Raw genomic sequence first — 22,712 nt, 5'->3', positions numbered from 1 at the left:
AAGGGTCGGTTATACTTGCAAGCCTCACCTGAACACAATCTTGAAGGACTGAGTACTAGATTAGCTTCATATTGATTTCATGTTGTTTTGTAGCACATGAATGCATTTAGAAATGGTAATGTATCCCACCCCTACTTACACTGCCACTGCTGCTGCCACTCCTAGCACCAATTACTGTGAACTGCTGTCATGATAAATATCTACATAATTTATACTCTTTAAACGCCACTATGCCTTCAGAACTTAAACACCAGTGAATGGGTTAATGTGCTGTGCTTTGACGCAGGAATGGTTAATAGGAAGACAGGCAGCAGGTGGAGAGGCATGCAGACTGATGAGCAGCAGCGTAGGAGCCAGTGTGTGCAAGCTGAGCTGTGGAGAAATAAGCAACGCTTGCCGTAACTAATTTGTCCCTGCAGCGGGCGAAACAGTTGTAATTGCAGGATACAGAAAGCTTTAACAAAGCCTGACAGAGCTTATAGGCATGGTTTCTCCGTCCGCCTCTGTCGTTGAACGGGACGCCGGCGAATAACGCTTATTGCTGGATAAATGACTTGAGAAACTCTCGTCGAAGTCAGCGGACAGAGAAAGCGGTTTTATGGGAAATGAATGTGCCCGGGAAACAGCAACCTGAGCTGACCGAGCGACCCGCCAGCCTTTTGGTTCCAACTTCGGCAAGTAAACCTGTATTATTCATGTGTATAATAAACTTAAAACAGCAGACCAGTTCACCCTTTTCGCCCCGCATGAGATGTGTTATGTGGAGGGGTCGTCAGTAAAAACATGCACGCAGTTTTCTTTGATGTACAGAAAACACCAAACTGCCTTTAAAAAACGCCTGCTAGGTGTTCCCTCGCTTATAAATACTTGCAAATACCTTGCATGCCTTCAGGTAATTGTTTCCCTGAACCGTTAGCAGCATCTGCTCATTTCGGCGTACATTTGCTTCACCATGGTGCTCTCACTTGAACACATTTATGACTTTTTATAAATGGCTTTTTGCAGTCCTCCCTCATTCAAATAACATTACACCGCGCAGGGCGGGAGCAAACAACGCATATGCTTGTACAAGTTTAGAGAAAATTTCGTTGAAACACGGTGCTTCATCCATCATCTTGTACACGCCGAATTTACCAGAGGACCGCAGGTATCTCCTACAAGCATTTTCTCCTGCTAGTATAGTAATGTAAATTTGCCCATAAGCAAGAAAACATTAAAGTAGCAGATGTGTGACTGGAGGCTGGTGTGACGCTCTTTCCATTTGCTGTGGTGACGTTACAGTAGTTTTACCCTACAGACACAGGCTCAATATAACTTAACATTTTATAGACCTTTCCTAGACGTCCAATTTGACCAGAGACGTTATTGACATTTATTATTATCATCATAAAAATCATAGCTATTCAATAAGTGACTGATTTAATGTGTTGCCTGCTTGTACAGTATGATACTGCCTTTGTGTATATAACATTCATTATGTTTTCCATAGTCAGGCACAGACATATTTGAGCTGAGCTTTCCTGAAGAACTTCATGTACATGCTTAATTGGGTATTGTGGTTAGACATCATGAACAAGAATGCAAACAGTTTTGACCTTTTTGTAGGCCTTTACCCTTTTAACAGTTTTTATTTGCTGTATGCAAGGCTGCTGAACTCAAGATGCAACATATGACATATGTGTGTTTCTGAATATTTAATCAAGCACAGTCTATTTAACCAGGCAAAGCTATTTTTGTTTCAACTAAGGATTATATATACAATACATTACACTTGATAACGATGATGATAATCTGCTCGCTTACATCTCTTCAAGGACACCTTGCATTGTCTTATGTTTTTATGTAAAGTTCTGGACTGTATGTCCTCTTGGGTTAAATATGACCCATCATTTGCTGCATGGTACTCAGCTGTCATTTCTCATTGCTTCCACTGGACAAATAGCACCTTTAATTTCATCAGTCCCTAGAGTCCTGTGTTGTGGGCACTTTCCGTTCACGAAGCATTTGCTTTTAAAACTGGATACGTGAGCCTCAAGGGACACAAGTCTGCAGCTTATTTTTGCTTAGTGTGTGTTCACTTTTCACACATATCCCACTCTCTATTTACCACTGACTGACGGCTAAAATTACACAGTAAGCAGAGTTTTCCTGTTGCAATAGGCTTTCGCTCCATCATGCGTATTTGTGAACAGATGGTGTGCAGTTTCAAGGTGTTAAGTCCAGACTTTCCTGTGCTTCCACAGTAATGAAACATTTAAGTTTTAAAAAGAAATGCTTTAATTATGTGAGGTTGAGGTTTGAATTATTGTTAAAAAATGTTAAAAATAGAAGGTAAATTATTATTACAAACAAGTTTTGTCAGCCTTAAAAGTCTTAGATTTAGCTTTTTTGACGCTGGAAATCACTGATAAATTAGATGTGGATTTTTATTAAAATAATGCACCATTTGTCCCTGAACAGTGTTGAAATTAAAAGATATTTTATTATCAATGCATGTCTATGTTTGGTTTGCAGGGGAACAAAACAAAAAAGTTGTGAAAATACCTGAATTCCTGCTTTACAAAGACATTCTTGAATAGCCTGGACAAAATTATTGGTACCCGTTAGAATTTGTAAGAAATAATTGATTTGTTGTGATACTTTAAGCCGACTGTTGTGTTTTAATTAGTATCATGGGTGTTTACAATCTTATAATCACTCATGCAGCCAGTTTAAGAGGAGAAAATTACTCACTCTGCTGTTTTGTGCCACTGTGTGCATCACATTGAACATGGAAAACAGAAGAAAAACTAGAGAGTGGTCTGAAGACATAAGAAAAAAGGTGATAGCCAAGCATCTTCAACGTAAAGGTTACAAGACCATCTCCAAAGAGCTTGATGTTCCTGTGACCACTGTTGCCAATATTATTAAGAAGTTTAAGGCCCATGAAACTCTAGCCAACATCTCTGGACATGATTGCAAGAGGAAAATCGGCATGAGATTGAACAGAAGCTTGAATTGTCGAGAATGAACCAAAGAAAACTTTATAACAGACCCAAGCTGATCTTCAAGTTCAAGGTACAATAGTTTCAAGTCGCACCATCCATTTCTGTCTGAATGAAAATGGGCTTCATGGTAGAAGACCCAGGAAAACCCCACATCTAAGAGGGAGAGACAAAAAAAAAAGCCAGATTGGACTTTGCCAAAATGCACGCTGACAAGCCACGGTCCTTCTGGGAGAATGTGCTCTGGACAGATGAAACAAAATTAGAGCTTTGCTGCCTCAGGCACTGGGTGCCTTGAATCTGTGCAGGGTGCAATGAAATCAGAAGACTGTCAAGGCATTTTGGAGTGAAACATACAGCCCAGTATCAGAAAACTGTGTCTTAGTGGCAGGTCATGGGTCTTTCAGCAGGATAATGGCCCCAAACATACATCAAAAAGCATCCAAGAGTGGATGAGAAGAAAACGTTGGACCGTTGAAACAGGCAGTCACTGTTTGCCCATTTACACCTGAGGGGTGTTCCATCAATGCAGCTAAAGAAAGCTGCGCTTACTTGAAAAACTCTGACTAGAATTAACGTCAACTTTCACTTGAGGCTCAAGCTGTTCCACTAACGCAGTTTAGCCATGTCTAGTCAACGCTAAGTCTAGGGAGACTGGAATAAGCTTTCAATGTGTGCGTGCACAGAGTACATAAGCAGCCCAGAACAGTCGATTGTCGAAAAGACAATACTATGTCGCAAAAATAAGAGAAAACTAGAGCGGTGTTCTTCTCCACAGCAGAACAAACCTGCTGATGAAACTACAAGAATATAAAGGAGTTTTCACCTAAAAGGGCAAAACTGCCACAATTAACAAGGTGAAGGAGATGGCTTGGCACAAAATTGATGACAGATTAAATGCATATCTGTAGGTGGGCAGTGATGGCCTAAAGGTTAGAGGACCGAACTTATTACTAGAAGTTGACTGTTCAATCCCTGCATCCAGCTTGATGAGTCTGTGTGGGGAAAGTGAAGAGCAGTGCTTGTCCCCGTTCATGGTTTTATCTTTATTTGTTAATAAATGAGCATTCAGATCAGTGACTGTGGTTATATGATCACTAGGCTAGATAATATCAGATGTATGTTTAAAATTATGGTGTTGGCAACTTAAGAGAACCAACTTACAACATTATCATACTCTTTGACACATTTTCTCCTTCACAGGATGTCCATTTACAAGCGTCAATGAAAGTTAAAAATTAATTTGCAGTGAAGAAACTGGAGAAGGATATACGTACAGTGGAAACCGCTTGGAGTGATCTGTCTGTCCGGGTCAAATATCACTATAAGCAGATTATTATCATAACCTTTTCTTTTTCTTTATTTGTCATGCAGAATACCTTCTAATTGACATTTGTATATTTATTAGCCTACATGAATATAAAGCTACTGAATTTTATTGACTGTTTCAAAATCCGGTATAGCTGTTTCAATCGCAGTGTGCACATTTTTGAAGCGGCGGGTTCTGACTTTTGTCAATGACAAGTTTCTTCTTTTCCCCGGCGGCAGAACAGGCAAAGATAGCAGTGAATTTTGCTTAAATTTCTTCCTCCCCTTTTATTGTCATAAGCTTTGAGGAGACAACGTTTGTCATTGAGAGAAAATGACTTTCTGTCTCCATCATGATTTCATTGTTCACGAAGCAGCAGCCACCTATCATGGGAGTAAAGTACAAAAATAGATTTATGTAGTTTAAAATGTTTTTCCATGTGTTGTCATTTATGAAGAGACCCAAATGAACACTGTAGGCGGACTATTTGATTTCTGTAAGCGACTTATTTAAACAGCATAAATTTTGTATATGAATGATTCTGTCTCAGAGCTTTTTGATCCATACAAGCAGCTGATCACTGTAACTGTGATCACTATAAGCAGTTACCACTACATACATTTAAACACAGCAGAAGGATATGGTTTGGACTTTATTTAATTTTCTTTTTGTCTTCACAGCTTGAACAAAATGGTTGAATGAATAAATAAATAACTTGCACAAGCTGGCACACATTTATTTCTTAAATTATAAATGCTAAGCTTTTAAATAAAACGGTTCACTCCAACACAGAAGTGACAACAATAAAATGGGGATTAATTTAAATATTTTTGTAAAAGTCCTTCACAGTTTTCTATTTAATGTTTCCGAACACGGACAAGCGATGCAAGTGCGAAAATACACTTCAGTCTTTTGAGAGTCTGTTTCTGTCTTTCGGACACTCTTTGACATGCAGCTGAATCAAGCTTGACCGTAAACCTGCCAGAGAGCAGGCTAGTTCTGCTGAATAAGTTACCATGGTTACTGAGCTGGGACTCATATAAGCCTCAGTGATGGAATGGAACTCTCACTTAAATTAGCGTGGCTAATCGAAATAAGCCAGGCTATCCCGTTAGCCAGCTTGATGGAACAACCCTCTGGCATCAAGAGTTAGTAGTATTCATGCTTTTCAGAATGAGAGATAAATATTCAATTATGCTAACCTAGCTGACGTTATTACGTCGTTTAGCAAAATGTTATTGTCAGAACTTTTTGCTATTTGAGTTACATTATGTTGTCATGTTTGTGAAATGTCATTTAAGATCTTCCCACTTTACATCATTATCAACCAGCGTTGTATCAAGTGTTGGGTCAGATATGTCGACCGTGTTTAAGTTAGCTCTTCACTACTCAGTCCAGAGTCATTCTGTATATTTGCTAGCTAACGTTAGCTATGTGAGTTGGTGTTATTAGCTATGTAACAGTTACACCAGCATTTACTGTGTTGATATTTATTCACAACTAATATCTACATGAAAACTAATTTGTGTAACCTGTTTTAATTTAGTGGTGTGTAAACGTCCACATAGTAAGCACATACATTATAACTAGACTCAATTTCTATTTGAACTTATGTAGAGCTTGTTCTTGTGCCCCTAATGTATGATTGCAAATTTATCTCCAGAATGTGACTCAAACTTGTTGTGTTGCAACCATGTGTATAATTTTAATAATTTCTCATGTTCAGATGTCAAACACAGTCTTCTTGAGTAAGCATGACAGCTCCCCCTGTAAATACAGTGTGAGCAAATATGTCAAACTGTACTGACACTAAAATATGTGCGATGATGGAATAATTTTTCACACACAGCCTTGCACGACTGCATGAACTGTTGGTGATATTGACTTGTTGGCCAGCGTAACCTTTACAGGGGGAGCAGGAAGATACAGCAAGGACAGCCCCAAATCTCAGATCTCTACAAATGGGATTAAATAGAGAGGAATACAATATGATTATCAGACAATCCAACCCTGGCTTGTCCCTTTCTAAATGCATAAAAATATGTGACATGCATGTCATATAAAATTTCCAAACCTCTGTGGTCACACGCCCGAGGGTTTCCTTGGCAGGAGCTGCAGAAGCATAATTATACCCCAGTGGAGTGTGAAAGTCGATGCTTTTGTATTCAGGAAGTCAATCATATTTTAACCAAATCAGTCCTGTTGGAGCATGAACATGTATTCTCTTTAACTTTTCATTCTCCCAGAGCTACTCAGGTAATTGGAAAGGACACAGAACAATCAGACTTTATATTCTAAAACTGAAATTCAGTTTCTTAAAAAAGAGGTCATGTTTAGTGTCTTTCATTGGCAGCACAATATTCAATTCTGCTCCTATCAGCGGAGTCAGGCTCTTCAAGATGAATAGTGTCATTTAATGACCCTAGAGTAAGAATGCATACACGTTCCACATTGTTGTTTGATTCCTGTCTGACTCCGCGTTTTTCTCATCTGCTGTGTAAAGTGTTTAATACTGTACAAAATCATTATATAGACATCATTTTCTGTCAGGTAGCTTCACAGTTTTAGTTTAATCTCTTTATGGCGTGTGAACTAATGGCAGGAACTTGAGGAACCCATGAGAGTTGTGAATTGGGCCAAAGGGCAGACTCCAGTCTTATATCATGAATTTGTCTTTTTCTAAGCTTATAATTAGTCCCCGTAGGAAGTACTAAGAGACATATATAATACAGTATTATGCACAGTCATATTCCATTATTCAACTACAAAACCAGGCAGTAATTAAAGTTTTAATTAGATGATGATTTAATTTTTAAAAATGTCATGAGGATATGTAGTGTCATAAATCCTGACACATCAAAACAAGTCATGCTGTCACATGTTTAGAAACCTTTCTCGAAATGTTTCCTTAGCAAATAAAAGGAAACTCGTCCTCTGCATTATTAATACCCACAGCGTTTCATTAGCATTTTTATTTAGATTCAAGGCGGGAAACTTATGCATTTTAATGTCCTATTCATTTCCAAGTGAGATATAAAGAATTGTACCTTGTCCCTTTACCAGCCGACAGGGAACTGTCGTGGACACTTCACAGTTTGTTACCACTTCAGACAGCTGCACTCAAAAGATGCACTAAAGCAATGGTTGCATATCTAACTGAGATTTGTCCTTGAAATGGGAATAAAATAATTTTTGGAAATATAAACAGTCCTAGATTAGTTCCTCAAAATCTACATTCGCCCCAAAATTACTCCTCCCATAGTGCCAACAGGAGAACTCCCAGCCCCCATTCAAACCCAGCTCCTAACTGTCACTGCATTGTTTAAAATGCATTTGTTTTCTTATTGTCTGTGCCTGTATTGTATGTATGAGAGAGGGAGAGAGAGCACGACACATGCATATCAAAAAGCAAAGGGAATTCTTAGAAAATTTGCAGACTAGTTGGACTCATTTCCTTCGTCTAGTTGATCATCTCTCGCTCTCTCAAAACCGCATGCAGTAATCTCACACATGTTGGACAGATTTGGGGAAGCAGCGGCTATCACACAGTCATCCGTGCTGTTATTTGAGCAGTAAAGCTCTTTGAGACAAGCCTATCCAAACAATGAATATACAATAGAGAGGAAATACATCAAGTGGTTTTGATTCCCCATAGAGCCACTCTGAGTGGAAGATTGAACAAGGATGATTGCGGAAGATATAATATCACATTTCTGTGAGTTCTGTGCGTATGAGGGTAGAGCTTCATTCTGTCTACAGTGTATTGACCTCCTAGGATTTTGTCATACAGCATGGTACTGCATATAGCAGGTTTACTGATGCATAGGGAAATTATCTACTTAATGCTTATACAGTGAAATACCTGCAGTAATTTCAGTCAGGTTTTGAGATAATTAAGTTTACCTCGGAGAACTGAAGTCCCACATCATTACACACCTAGTTGCTTTTCTGCAAATCCCACATTTTTAATCTCTGTTCAAATAAAACAAAATTTCTAAGTTGTTTGATGAACAAATACAACGGCATTTTCAGCAGCTGCATCCTTACATGAGAAAGTCTACAATGTTTATTCAGTCATTTTTAAAATAAATGATTTACTTTAAAGTGGCTGCAATTAACATATTTTTTAATAATAATGTATCAATATGTCAGGTGCGTTGCTTGTCTTGATGAACCTACAGAGAATTATCAGCGACTCTGCAGCTCCCCTCGGCTTTACAGAGCTTTATAGCGAGTTTAAGCTCATTGTTTAGTTGTCTGGTCCCAACTTCACTCTCACCGCTCTCACAGTGTCGCTTTCAGCCACAGCAGGCAGCTACTTACACTGGAAAAAAAGCTCTAAAAACCCACTGTACACTACCTGCTCAGCACCAAACGGCAAATGGACAAAGTTAGCAACTAATTGCTGAACATAGTGGAGCATTTAGCAGCTAATTAGCCAGATGTTTCGCTCAGGAATTGATAAGAGGCCAAAAACAGAGCTAAAAGAGAGCAAATGTTTTACTCACGTTCACCAGGTGGACAGAAACATGACTCCACATGTATGATAATGTTGCTCCATAACTGCTGGATGTGTAAATAAGCAACTCTTTGCTAAAAAGTTCAACATATCAACTTAAAACATGATGGTATGTCATTGTTGTGTTCAAAACTTATTTCCGCACCCCCAAGTGGCCAAAAAAAAAATCACTTAATGCAGATTTAAGGGAAGAGTTCGACATTTTGGGAAATGTGTTCATTTGCTTTCTTGCCGAGTCAGGGGAGAAGATTGATACCATTCTCCACATGAATGGTATCAATCTTCTCATCTACCTCTCGGCAAGAAAGCAAATAGGTTATATTTCTCAAAATGTTGAACTATTTCTTAAAGATCCAAAACAGGTTGTACTAATTTCTGAATTGTACTTCAATTTAATACAAGAGAAGAAAGCTTTAAGAACGAATGAGGACAATCTGTGCTGGCAAATTGGCTTAATGCAACAATAAAAAGTTAATGTACGATTAAGATTAACTGGCTATAAATTTGAAAGGGGTAAAGTTGGGTAATAAAAATATCTATCTAAAGTAACTGTTTCATCCACAAGAAGATCAGATCTGCTGTAACACCGGTGTAACCAGTGTAAGCCTGTGAAGAGTCACGCACCGTGTATTTACTGTACCACAGTCAGAAGCTGCAGGTTTACCCAGCACGTCTGAGGCTTAAGCTCCAGCTATTTTCTAAAATACATTTAAAACGGCTTGTGAAGACATGCTGCTGCGTTGATGAATATAATCCATCATGATAAATGGGATGACTGGTGAATTTTCCTACATAACTTTATAAAGAGGCACATTTGTTGCAGTTGTATTTAAAGTAGGTCCATGCAGAAGAAACTGAATGTGAAGACAGACATTATGTCTTGATGCTGCTACCAGTCTTATGTGGAATAAGAGTACATTCTCATTGAAAGAAATGAAAATAGTTCAACTAAATGTGGTAATTAGCAGGATGGTAAAGATGATGGATTATGTTCCTCACTGCAGCAGTGTCTCTGGGCTGTTTTTTAATGGATTTTTGAAAATCCATTAATATTTTTAACTTTTTTTTTATTTTAAATCTGCAAGGCAACATTGCTTGTTGGTACAGTGGAAACCACTCATAGTGATCACAGTTACAGTGATCAACCACTTACATGGATCAAAAAACTCTGGATAGAATCATTCCTATACAAATGCTGCTAAATAATTCACTTACAGTAATCAAGTTTTTTTTTTTCAAGTTTTTATACATGGGTTAGGGTTAGGAACAACATATGGGGAAAAAAAAATAAATTTTTTATACTTAAATCCCCTGATATATGTATGATATGTACTTAGTGGCTGCGGCACCATTATTGCCTCGCAGTAACCTGTCTGCTTCCAGCTGGTTACCTAAGGCTGGTGCTGCATGCACATTGAAATCATGACGGGGAAACAGAAAGTCATTTTCTTTCAGTGAAAAACGTAGTCTCCTTGAAGCTTATGAAAAACTGCCAAAAACAAGATGCAGCAGCAAAACTGCAGTAAGACGTAGGAGTAAAACAACAAGCGTTTAAAACAGCTGCACTGTCAATTAGATGGTAATCTGCATGAGAAATAAAGAAAAAGAAAGAAAATTAAGTTGTAATAATCATCTGTTTATAGTGATCAATTTAACCCAGACAGGCATGACCATTATAAGCATTTTCAACTGTGCTTCCAAATGGTAACGAGTTTGGCACAATGTCTAAAACAAGCATGTTTGCAATTTATGAAATGTGCATGTTAGCAAAAATGCAAGCTTACAGTTTGCAAAATGTATGTGCCTGCACTTTTGCAGTGTAAGCCAGATGCATATTAATTATTTGCAAATAAGGTGCAGTATGTCCCCTATCCATCTATATCTTATAGTTGTTATAAATACAGCAAATACTTGTAACTCTTTGCTCCAAGTGGGAGCTTTCAGCTTGGATTTCAAACACGATTAATGATAAAATGCTCAACTTTTCTAAAAAGAAATCCCAGGCAAATTAGGTTGATAAATCTGACATTCTCGTATAATTGTAGAACTGCACATCCATTTCACTGCTGACACAACCCTGGGGTACTTTTAATTGACCCCCACCACACACAAAAGAGGACAAGCTTGAATAGACTGCTGGGTTTTGCTTTTCATCTTGTGTTCTACATCTCAGTCGGATTTCAGATGTGATGAAGATTTTTAAAAAGATCCAGATGAAAGGGCTCGGCTTCACAAAAGTAGTAATTATGACACCTGCCAACATCACCCAGTGCTTGTTATACATACAGCTTATTCATTTCCTATCTGAAGAAAATGTATTGTTGTAGTGCTGCAGAGGAATCCAAATGTCTGGCTGTTGGTGCACTAGTTCACCATAATGAGACCATCAATAGCTAAAACTATGAGTTGCACAGTTTTTCCTTGCATTTATATACAGTAAACTGACGTAGACTGTTCAGACTATTTGGAGGTCTTCATACTGTACAGTTTGATATTTCAGTTCAATCAATATTTCATATTCATTAAGAGATATTCAGATGAATGTGATTTTTTGTTTTTCAGGCATGCAGCCAGAGAGAGTAAATTGTGAATGATGTCTGGCTATGGCCCTGAAACAGTTACACTCACAGAAACCTATGAATCATGGGCTGGATTTGTGTGAAATCCATGATGAGAGGTGTGTTAATGTTAAACTGATTTGATGGAATTTAAGCTTGATTCACTGGAAAGGGGTGTAGATGGATTAAGGCAAGATTTTTAAAAAATAAATAAATAAAAAAGCATTACCTCTCTATATGTGCTGGTGTGATGACTTCTCTAGAAATGATGTCACAGATCTGAATGTAAAACGTGTGGAGATTGTAGTGAGCTCTGGCTATGTTTGTGTGTCTGTGTGTCATTTGACAGTTGTGGTGCTTTTCAAGGTTATCAGTGTCTGGAAAGTTTTCCTCCACCTCAGCCAAAGTGAACACAAGTCAACTATCTCCACATTGGGAAGGAGAAATTGAGGAGGCAGAAATGACTGGATTATTAAAATATGCAGGGAAACTGTTCACATTCATGAAATAACTGTTATTTGTTTTGCATAAATAAATACAACCAAGCTAATATACAACACAAGCAACTAAGCCTAAATTCTTGTAGTGTACAGAACACCATCCCACATCCTAATCATCATATTAAACTCAAGCCATTAATAATATGCCACAACAGTTCTATGGCTAAATGATACCCAAAAGCTTTTGCATACGTGAAAATTAATATTTGTCAGGGAGGCCTTGATGTCTGATCAAAAGCTTGACTTTGATGAATAAAACACATGGCCAGATTAATCCACTTAATCCACAAAAATTAGCTTTGAGCCCCTTTTGACGCCTCTATGAAAACCGCTATCTCGCTTGTAAATATAATGTAGGCCTATCCTTCACTAAGGTAGACAAATGTAACAGTTTTACAGCATACAATAATATGCACCATGTGAGCACAATATGAATTTGGGGCTGAAACAATGAGTCAGTTAATTGATTAGTCAATCAACAAATAGTTGATCGCTAATTCTTCATTCATCATTTATCATTCCCACATGGCCAACATTTGCTGGTTCCAGCCAAAGACTATACATAAAGACAGCCTGTCAGTGTCTCACCCTCTGTGTGAGATGCTTTGGTCATTAAATGTGTTTTTAAATCTTATTTTGCGGTTGCACTCACTTTCAGTCCCGCTGAGAGTGAGCTGTGCTCGGAGTCGCACTCAATCTCAGTCCTGCAAGGCACTGAAATTTGGCACCAATTGATCTAACGTGAATCGGTACTCAATAGTATTAATGTAATCCGGTTGATACCCTTAAAAGTACTGAGTTTGGTACCCAACTATAAGTGCAACTTGATTTGAGCACTGGACATTGGAGAGCAGCAGGTGAACGAACTGTCAATCATATCTGTCAATCAATGCCCACATGACAGACATCAAAACCGAACATATGTCTTCATCACTGATTAGCTGCATCCATTGACAGCTGCTGCTGTTTTGTTTTTGTTTTTTGTTTTTTTTAACAAATACTCTCATATACTTTATACTCCTGTAAAATGTTGGGAAGGTACTAAAGTATGAAAAATAGTCCAAGCCTAGCAGTAGTGTGCCAGAACATGTAGAGATGCCCCCGGAAAGGCAAGGAAGAAAAAGACTACAAGCAGGCAAACAAAGACGTAAACAATGCAAGTTGTTAAATATTCAAGAGTATGTTTAATAAGGGAGGAAATGCACTCATTCGGTTTGTTAGGTGTCAAGAATACACACAATGTGTTTTGGTGAGAAACTGTGAGGAAGAACATAACTTTGTTTACAAAAGACTCCACTGGGTACCCTTTTTAAGACACTATAATCTTTTTTTTTATAATAACCATCTATAAAACGACAATATATAATGTTAGAAGCATCACTTTAAGTGATGAACCAACAAAGAATTTCAACTCTGCAGCTCCCCTCAGTTTAAGCAGCTTTGTAGTGACTTTCAGTTCATTGTTAAGCTGTCTGGCTGCAACTCTACTGTTTTGATTCACTCCCACTGCTCTTGTAGTAATGTTTTTCAACAAAAAAGCTGTAAAAACTAAGTTAATACTACCTTTTCAATGGCAAACACACAAAGAGCAACTAGCTGCTGAACACAGTGGAACATTCAACTGCTAAAGAACCAATTATTCCTCAGAAGTTGGTAGAGAGCCAAAACTGAGCTAAAGGAGAGTGAATATTGGACTTACATTCACCAGGTGGACAGAAACACAACTCCAAATGAACGATAATGTTGCTCCATAACTGCTAGATATGCAATAAGCTACTATTTGCTAACAAGTTTGCCTGATCAACTTAAAAGGTGATAATATGTCAATGTTGTGTTGCATTTTGTTTCTGCTGCCCCCAAGTGGTCAAAAAGCAGTTATTGCAGGTTAAAGATATGACCTGCCTTCGTAGAGGCAGATTCACTGGCTTTACTTCCATTACAACCATGTCAGATTCTCATTAAATGTCCCATCCTTCTCAATTTGAGTCAGACCCTACACACATGGGTCTATGAAATTAATGTCCCATGTGTACTGTAAATTTCAATTAATACATATTATGAAAAGCAAGCTGCAAGCATGGTACCCTACAATTTCTATAGTTTAGGCTGTGAAAATGAAAACACACTGTGGTCTGAACCTCTGTGCTCTCATGTGACGCTGGGGACAGTGGTGCCTCATTTCCAGTGAACTCACTCAAATCATTGATAAGAATGAAAAAAGCACCCCGGTACTCATGATCGACTGAGCATATACAAGAATTTTTTCCACTTCAACTGTGCCAAGCAAAGTAAGATCTCCCTCTGATTCACTTCTTTTAACTCTGAGAAGTGTACCTTACCCCATCCCACCGGAGTCACAACTTTGCTACCCTGGTACAAACACTTTAAACAGTTGAGATGATGGTTCAGACAGATTGCAACTGCTGTCTCACACAATTTAGAGGTGCAAGTGTTTCTGAAAATCATGACATTTTTCTTGAACCTTGTTTTCTTGTTGCTTCCTGTTGTTAAAAAAAAAAGGCTGTCTGTACTTGTGCTCTTTGCTGTGGCAGAGCAGTTTTGTGCTTAAAACAGTAATCCTATATATATCCATGAAATGTGGTCAGCTGGACACAATGTTAATTGCAGTGTGCAGGCCAGTCTGTGTTAATTATATTGCAGGCAGGCTACCTGTCTTAGTGAAGTCTTAATCACTTAAAGGTCCAACAAGCTTGCAAATTCTTGAAGAATTTGAAAAAGACTTTGTGTCATTATTCTGCATTTGTCTTTGTATGCTCAAGTGTTGTGTGCAAAATTTACAAAGGTGAATTGTACAAATTGATCCTGAAACAATTTACTATTATAGGACAGACCACTGCTGCAGCCATCGGTAAACCTGAAATCATGCAGCTGTGATCAGAGCCCAGAATGAGGACATGGTGTGAGTGTTATTTCATACAAGTGAAACAGCACAGTAAAAGGTGTCCTGTGGTGTTACTTGGCTGACGTGTGAGTTTTGATGTTTGTTCAAACTGCAGGAAGTGCCTGTCATGTGCAGCTCTTCATCTGATCGTCCCATTGTGGCTGCAAACCTTTCTGTTTGTTTTGCTTCACAGTTAAAACTTTACAGTGAACAGCTGGAAACATTTAACTGAGAAACAGAATATGTTATGCCCACATACTTGTACTATGTTGCTCAAGTGTTGATTCTAGGTGCTGCAACTAATGATTATTTTCATGATCAATTAATCTGCTGATTCTTTTCTTGATTTAGTCTATAAAATGTTTAAAAAAAAAATAGTGGGAAAAATGGCATTTACAGTTTCTCAGCATGCTTGTTTTGTCCTAGCCACAGTCCAAAACCTTAAGATATTCAATTTACTGTAATGCATGATAAAGAAAAGCAGCAAATCCTCACGTTTGAGCGGCTGAAACCAGAGAATATTGGGCATTTTTGCTTGAAAAATGACAATGAAGTGATAATTGATTATCAAAATAGTTGCTGATTAATTTTCTGTTGATCAACTAATCAATTAATTAACTACAGCTCTAGTTGATTCGCTTTTTTCCAGAGAGTTAAATGAGAATATGGATACCACTCTCGTAGCTATCTGTTCAATACAGAGGTGGAGCCAGGAGATGCTTAGCTTATAAGCTTAGCACGAACACTGGAAACTGGGTGAAACAGCGAGCCTTACAGTACCTCTAAAGTTCACTAATTAACACGTTTTATTCTGTTTGTTTTATCCGTACAAAAAAACAAATTGTAAAAACAAATTTTACATGGAGTTATCTGCTGGACTATTTCTTGGCCTGGCAAAGTGACTTCCTGGAGTTGCCTGACAACCTCACAGTGACAACAAGACTCCATGAAGTCATGATGATATAGGTGCTCATAGGTGGGTTTCTTTTGACCTTTGGACAGAGCCAGGCTGTTTCCCCTCTGCTACCACCCAGATATCAAAATTGATTCATCCGGCCCACATATCACATAGAATGATGGCACCTGGGCGGTCCGCTCCTGTTTCCCAGATCTGGGCCACAAGCAAGCCATATGTCAACCAAGAACAAACCAGATTAACCAGAACTGGCCCACATCCAGCGAGAGCACTACATCTTTACCAAAAAAAAAAAGGCCCACGTTTGATTTGGGATATTTGGGCCATATTTGCTATTTTACATGTGGGCCATTTCAGGCTCACGTCCATTTTGATTCGGCCAGAAAAAGGCCAGCAGTGCTGCATCATTGCCTGAAGTGGCCCACTTCTGTATGCTATCTGGGCTGTCTTTATGCTAAGCTAACCATCTCCTGGCCATAGTTTCATATTTAGTATACAGACATGTATGCAGCGCTCTGTATTACAATGAATGAGCACGTATAAATGTCAAACTATTTCTTTAAAAAAGCTCAAGTGTATAATAAATAGAACCGGTTGAGTTGTTTGATTTCATATTTTATTTAATTGATCTTCTCTACCGGATGTGCAATTTCTGCCTTGTCAGTCATTCAGTAATGTGAACGAAAAGACAGAAATTCAAACCCTCCTCAAGCACACCTCTGATGTGTTCCCCACTGATGACATGTTCATAAGGACTCCTCTAGCAAGTGTGACCAATCCGGCTAATCACAGCTGTCAGGTCAAATTGCACGACTTATACCAGACACTTACAGGAAATTGTGATCCAAGTATGTCAGAAGAACCTTCAAACATCAAAAACCCAGCCCCGGCCTTCTCCTGTCTTTATGAATTCAGACATCTCCACAGTGGGTGTTCCCTGAGTTGTTTTCTGTTTTTAACTAATTCAGAAACCCCTGCAGAGATATGTTCATCTTATTATACTTCAAAACAACAGAATTGCTCAGAAAGCCTTTAATGCCTTGTTAGATGAGTATCCCCATCAACTTGTCAACTCTCCTAGTTAACATTAGGATTGTTAATTGCGAAACATTTTTTTTCATATTAAGTAAAGTTCAGATGTTCTTTGAAAATCCTTTAGACTTGGACTCATTTATAATTTATACCACTGTCTGAAATAAATTGCAGATATCAAGTGAGCCCTTATGCAATACGTCTGACTGATGTTGTCATCTCTGTTTGAGTCTGCTCACCTACTGTGTGTGAAGATATCCCCTGAATTAACTAATTAACTATACATGTTCACCCTGTGGCATTATTTGTACTTTCACCATCTATATGTAACTTTCTGAAAAATGTGGCTTTGATTTTCCTTCAGTGTTGTACATAGATTCTCTTCTGTACTACAGTGACCTTATAAACCAAATGGTAATACAATTTTCTGTAAACCTTTAACAACTTGGCAGATTTTTTCACTTCATCAACACCTTTAAATTGATTTGGTCTTACTGTACTGAGAATCATTTTCAGACTAACAATGTTTTCAGATGTCAGCACTGTAGTTTGATTGGTGCAATATCTGTGTGGGCAAGCACTAAAAATAGTTTGGAATAGCACTTCAATTCCAAAAGGCAGTAAGGGGGGTTGACATTGTTAACCATTGCTTTGTCCCATATGTGATTTCAGCATCCGAACATGGCTCTGTGACTTCTTATGTTACTCTCTGTCATGATTCACAGAGTAACGTACAGAGTGCTGACCTCATGGGAGTCTGTTGCTGACAGTCTGATCATTTGCAATCTCCACAACTGAACCCATGAAAGAGAGACAGTGAACACAAGCTAAACCTCCCTCTTCCTACAAAGTGGGATGAACACAGCACAAGAGTGTGCAGGAGCTTGACAACTCGTGTTGAAATAACATGAACAAAAAGAAATGTCTAGTGGGAATCAGTACTAACGTTAGCAAGTTTAACTAGCTTCCACTTTTAAGCTTGCCAGCTTTCTGGGTGAAATACAAACTTCACAGAATGATGGTTACTCACAAATGTTGAATGTTGTAAAGGGACAGACGCTACCAGTACGTAACCAATACTAAATTGTGCTTGAAAAAGGAGAAAAAGCTTTTTGTATCAACAGTAATAGGCTATACAGGGCTATGATGTGCCTCAGTAGGTAGTGCACCATGGAAGTTGTTAGCGCTTCTTCTTGCAACGCTGGCCATCAGATGTCAGTCAGCTGCTGTCATGGGAAATGCCTGCAGGCCTGAAGATTAGATGCTGTTCTCACAAATATGTTGGGGGAAAAAAGCAAGCCTACCTGAACCTGATGCAAAAAAGAGACCTGATCTGAAAGAGACTGAGAGAGAGTGAGTCCCATAAAGACCCAAATAGAGAGACAACACCAACGCTGGCAGCAACATGATGCACTGTGGTCAGAGAGAGTAGCAATACATGTAGTTTTTTGTTTTTTTTCTGTTAAAACAAATTTTTCTCCTGTGATGATTATGACGCACCATGTGATCAGAGCTGATGGTGAATCTGCTCAGATCCACTCAGGTATAAGAGATATTGATACACCATATCCAATTTCAGACCAGTTGTGTCCCTGGTCAGGTCTCAGATACTAGGAACCAAGTAGATTTTTCTCTCATTTCTCTAATGTATGCTCTTCTGAGACACTTAACCTTTTGACTGAGGGAGTTAAAATTATTTTTACATGAATTCTCACTTATTGTACTTAAAAAAGCTGTGGTCATCACCTTGTTTTGATGTGTTATGTGTTATATTGTAAATAAAGCAAAGCCCCCAGAATGACCATGGATTTGAATCAACACCACTTTGACATGGTGTTAAAAACACAGTGTACATTTAAGCTTGCATTAGGTTGTCAGCTTCACCCCCCCACAGTTAGGCGGTAAGGTTTTAAAGTGAAAAGACACTATTATGACCACAGTCGGCATGATGAATATGATATGCTGTCATAAGATTTTAACTCAATTCAGTTTTGAATATAATGCAAATAAATGCGATTCTGCAGTGGCTGTGTGATCTGAATGCTGAAGGGTTGTTTTTTTTTTTTTTTTTTCATTGGATTAAAGAATTTCTGACAGACTGCCCTAAAGAGAATATGCAACCAGTGTGTTGTTTTTTAACGAGATTGTTTTATGTACAGGTGTCCCACAAGGCTGCTTTTATCCACTCTATTGTTTTCAATCTACACAAATGAAATGAGGAAGCAAGACAGCAGCGTATTTACCAGAATATGCTGATGATCTGGCCTAGACTGGTTTATGGTTCTATACATGCCTGCACAGCCACACATCAACAAGCTGGCAGAAGATAAATGATAAACCCAAGAGCTGATACTTTATTTGGGGGACATCAGTTCCCACTTCCCACATACTTTCCCACATTGTTTCCTTGATGGCTCTGTCACTAAATACTTGAAAATATGTAACTGATCCATGATTACCATAAGAATCCACAACACCCACTGCTACTGTACATTAAAAACAAACTAAAACTCAACCCACAGGAATGAATTAGGTCTTTTTAACTACAGAGTCTCACTAAAGCTCATCCCATCAAACGAGTGATGTGAGTCATTCAATGAGCCAAGCAATGTTTTAATCGTTTCATAATTCGCACCATTATTTTAGCACCAAAGTAAGCATCAGTACACTGGTTAAGAATCAATTTCCCAGAGAAAATGATGGATGTCTTTGAGCACTGATATCAGATGTAACATCACTGGAGGCCCCTACTTTAAGGTTGTTTAAGTAGCGTACATATCAGCTATAATGACGCTGCAGCTATTGTACATTGTTTTCTTATTTTTCAAAAATCAATTTTTATGGAAACAGCGTCTAAGCTTCAAGCCTCTTGGTGGACATTTCTATTGTAGTGGGTGAAAGAAAACTGAGAGCGACGGTATTAAGAGATACACTGTCTACTCCCATGGTGCACTACTAACTGGAGAATGTCATTCTATATGTAGGATATATGGCGTGACATTCTCCAGTATGTTATCGGGCATTTTTTACACTAAACATTAGCTATCAGCCATTAACATTTTCAGCCGTTTGTCTCTTTACAGCATTTAACATTTGTGAGAACTCATAGTGCTGTTAAGTTTGTATTCCACTCAGAAAGTGGAACCTAGTTAGCGTAGCTAGCTAACTTGCATACCACATCAAATGAGGCTCCCAGTAGCCCACTGTTTAAGAAGCATACCTACTAAAGGTGCAATGTGTAGGATTCAGTGGCATCTAATAGTGAGGTTGAAGATTGCAATAAACTGAATACCCTTCCCTCTCCCCTTCCAAGGGTGTAGGAGAAACTGAGGGGGCGTGAAATTCATGAAAAATGAGAAAGGCCCTCTCTAGAGCCAGTGTTTGGTTTGTCCATTCTGGGCTACTGTAGAAACATTGCAGTGCAACATTGCGGGCTCCATGGAAGAGGACCCACTCCCTATGTAGATATAAAGGGCTCATTCTAAGGTAACGAAAGCACAACAATTCTTATTTACAGGTGATTATACACTAATTAAAACATACTTATGAATATTATATTCCACTTCTGCCAAGTCCGTTCCGATAGATGACATTAAATTCTACACACTGCACCTTTAAAATGTCATCTCCTATTTTTGCATAACTCATCGGAAGATCATTACGTCTGCGTCTACGTAGATGAACAACTTGTTTCCACATAGCTAATCAAATTGCTTAATTTTAAACCACATTTGCATGAAACAGTAATGTCAATGATGTTGGATCGTATGCAGAGCAGACAGGCACGCCAACTAACAGCCAGTCAGCAGACAGCTATACAACACAAGAGCCACAGACTCTGAGCACCAACCCACATTAGCTTCCCTGCTAAACTCTCCTTCTTATCTAATTTACAAACATCTTGTCCTGCACCATAACTTGTTGAACAAGCTCCTAAACAAGCATCCACTGAGGAAAAGTGCACCGCTAATGTCAGTTTGCAGGCTACGAAGCTAATTAGCTGTAAACAGCATGTAAACATATCTGACAATATCATTTTGGTTAATTTAAATGCTGGTGTAGTTCTTACTCTTCAGTACAACTGCTAACAACATTCTCCCCATGTTTATGCTCCCCTGCTGGGGCTCAGCCTGCCAGCTGCTGTGAACATAGACATGCGGCTCCAGTTGCTAAGAGGAAGTGGAGTATTTCTGAGATCTTTGGTACTTTTTAATTATAAAAACTATATAAAAACTGATTATTGACTGGAAATTTCTATAGTTATTGAGCTACTGTCTGTTAGGTGTTCTGATGCACAAATAAACTAGCTTCTCACTGTCTTTCTAGCTAATGCCTCAAATGTCAATAGCCAAATAAAGTGAACAAAAGCTCTTTTATCCCTGGTGCAGTCAACCTTAACAAAAATATGTAAAATTTATGGCTGTGTGATTGTTAATGTACTGCATTGTATGAAAATCTTGCCAAAGACACATCAATAACAATAACGCAGTTACTGGGTATTGTAGTGTTATTATTTAGACTTAACAGCTCCGTCATTTGACAAGAAACAATAACGGCTACATTAGAGGCTGGGCAGTAATAAAGTTATTAGAGGTGAAAGTGTTTTTTATTGTTATCATTACAGGCAGTCAGGGAAACTGGCTTATGTTGCCTTTGTCTACCATCAAACTTTGAAACTTGTTTTGTGAATGCAGGGTAGCCATTGTGATGCCCAGCAGCCATATGTCCTCAGAGGCTCCATATGAAGCCTTAATTAACACTCTGTCCTCTTTGGCAGGAACAGAGCACAACCTTCATCTCAAAGTCTCTTAAAAGAGAATTGGTTGACCTCACTCACACACTGATTGTCACCTTTGTCACCCACTCAAGAGTGCAGTTGTATACATCCTCTATGAAAAAGTCAATCTTCTGCTGTTCTACTGAAATCTAGATAATGCCTTCAAAAAAGGACAACAATAGGACAACAAACCACAACTATTTGTATTCTTGTTCTTCTTCTCATGATCACTGTCTTATTGCATTGCCCTGTCTTATTCTAAGAATTTCATTATTATTAAGTATTGATCACAACAGGCAGAGTAATTTCTTGTATTTGAATATTTGTTTTGTTTTTTTTAACATTTTGTATCATGTCAATATTTGTGATAATTCCCCTTTTCTTGTCAAGTAGATGTAGTGAATATATCCATGCCCTAATTTCTTCAAATAAAAAATCATTTAGCGGCTTCTATATGTTTATACCTGCAACAAAGAATCTAAATAGAACTTGCGCTGTCTTTGAGGGTGTCTAACATTACTCGAAATAACCTTTAACCTACTGTAAATGCCAAAAATCTAATTGCAATTCATGTTTAATTTCTACATATAAAAATATGAAAAATGTATGTATGTTATCCTTGTGAGTTTAGGGTGATTATCTTTATACAATACTGCTGATAGTGATATTCAAGCCTTTATCTAGTATTGATTTTACTTTCTGCTGCTTTAATTAGTTGAAAATGATTAATTGAAATGCTTGGTGGAAAACATTTGAAAAAAGGGTTCAACTAGTACAAGCACTATGGGTGCACTACTTATTATCCACAGTGCTGTAGGAGGTGTGTCGTAATACTTCAGTCAACAGAGAAACCTACTAAGACCTGCTACATTGAAAGCAAATGAAAAATGGGGTGGACACAATAACTAGAATACAGAAACATATTGCAATAAATCATATCTTTGTGAGACTTACAATGCTCATTGGTTTTGATTTGTATTTGTGCTCCCTTCTATTTTTTCCACTGCCTGTAAGATGTTTCTTCACTTCACAGTCAAGTCACTTCAGCTGGCAATTGTTTTCCCATCAAATACAGACTCTTCTCCTTCAGTTAATTTGTTTATGTCAGATCATCCATCAATCACATAGACTTCTTTTGCTGGGTTTTGATGAAGCTTGGGGAAATGATGTAACTCAACCTTCAACCCTTGAAAATAGGATTTTCAAGCATATGCC

At 38.2% G+C, this 22,712-nt stretch overlaps 1 protein-coding gene across 1 annotated transcript in view; it reads left to right on the top strand.

Annotated features, from left to right (window-relative positions):
- Nucleotides 1-283: 283 nt before the first annotated feature.
- Nucleotides 284-22,712, top strand: part of sntg2 (syntrophin, gamma 2) — an 86,137-nt gene continuing 63,708 nt past the window's right edge. The window contains exon 1 of the mRNA XM_042388240.1: nucleotides 284-674. Coding sequence (XP_042244174.1) covers nucleotides 606-674 — 69 coding nt within the window. The 5' untranslated portion in view covers nucleotides 284-605. The remainder of the gene's footprint in view (nucleotides 675-22,712) is intronic.

The sequence above is a fragment of the Thunnus maccoyii genome, chromosome 16, assembly GCF_910596095.1.
Source record: "Thunnus maccoyii chromosome 16, fThuMac1.1, whole genome shotgun sequence".
Classification (NCBI taxonomy): domain Eukaryota; kingdom Metazoa; phylum Chordata; class Actinopteri; order Scombriformes; family Scombridae; genus Thunnus; species Thunnus maccoyii.
The sequence above is the reverse complement of the archived record's forward strand: the minus strand, read 5'-3'. Positions and strand labels throughout refer to the sequence as shown.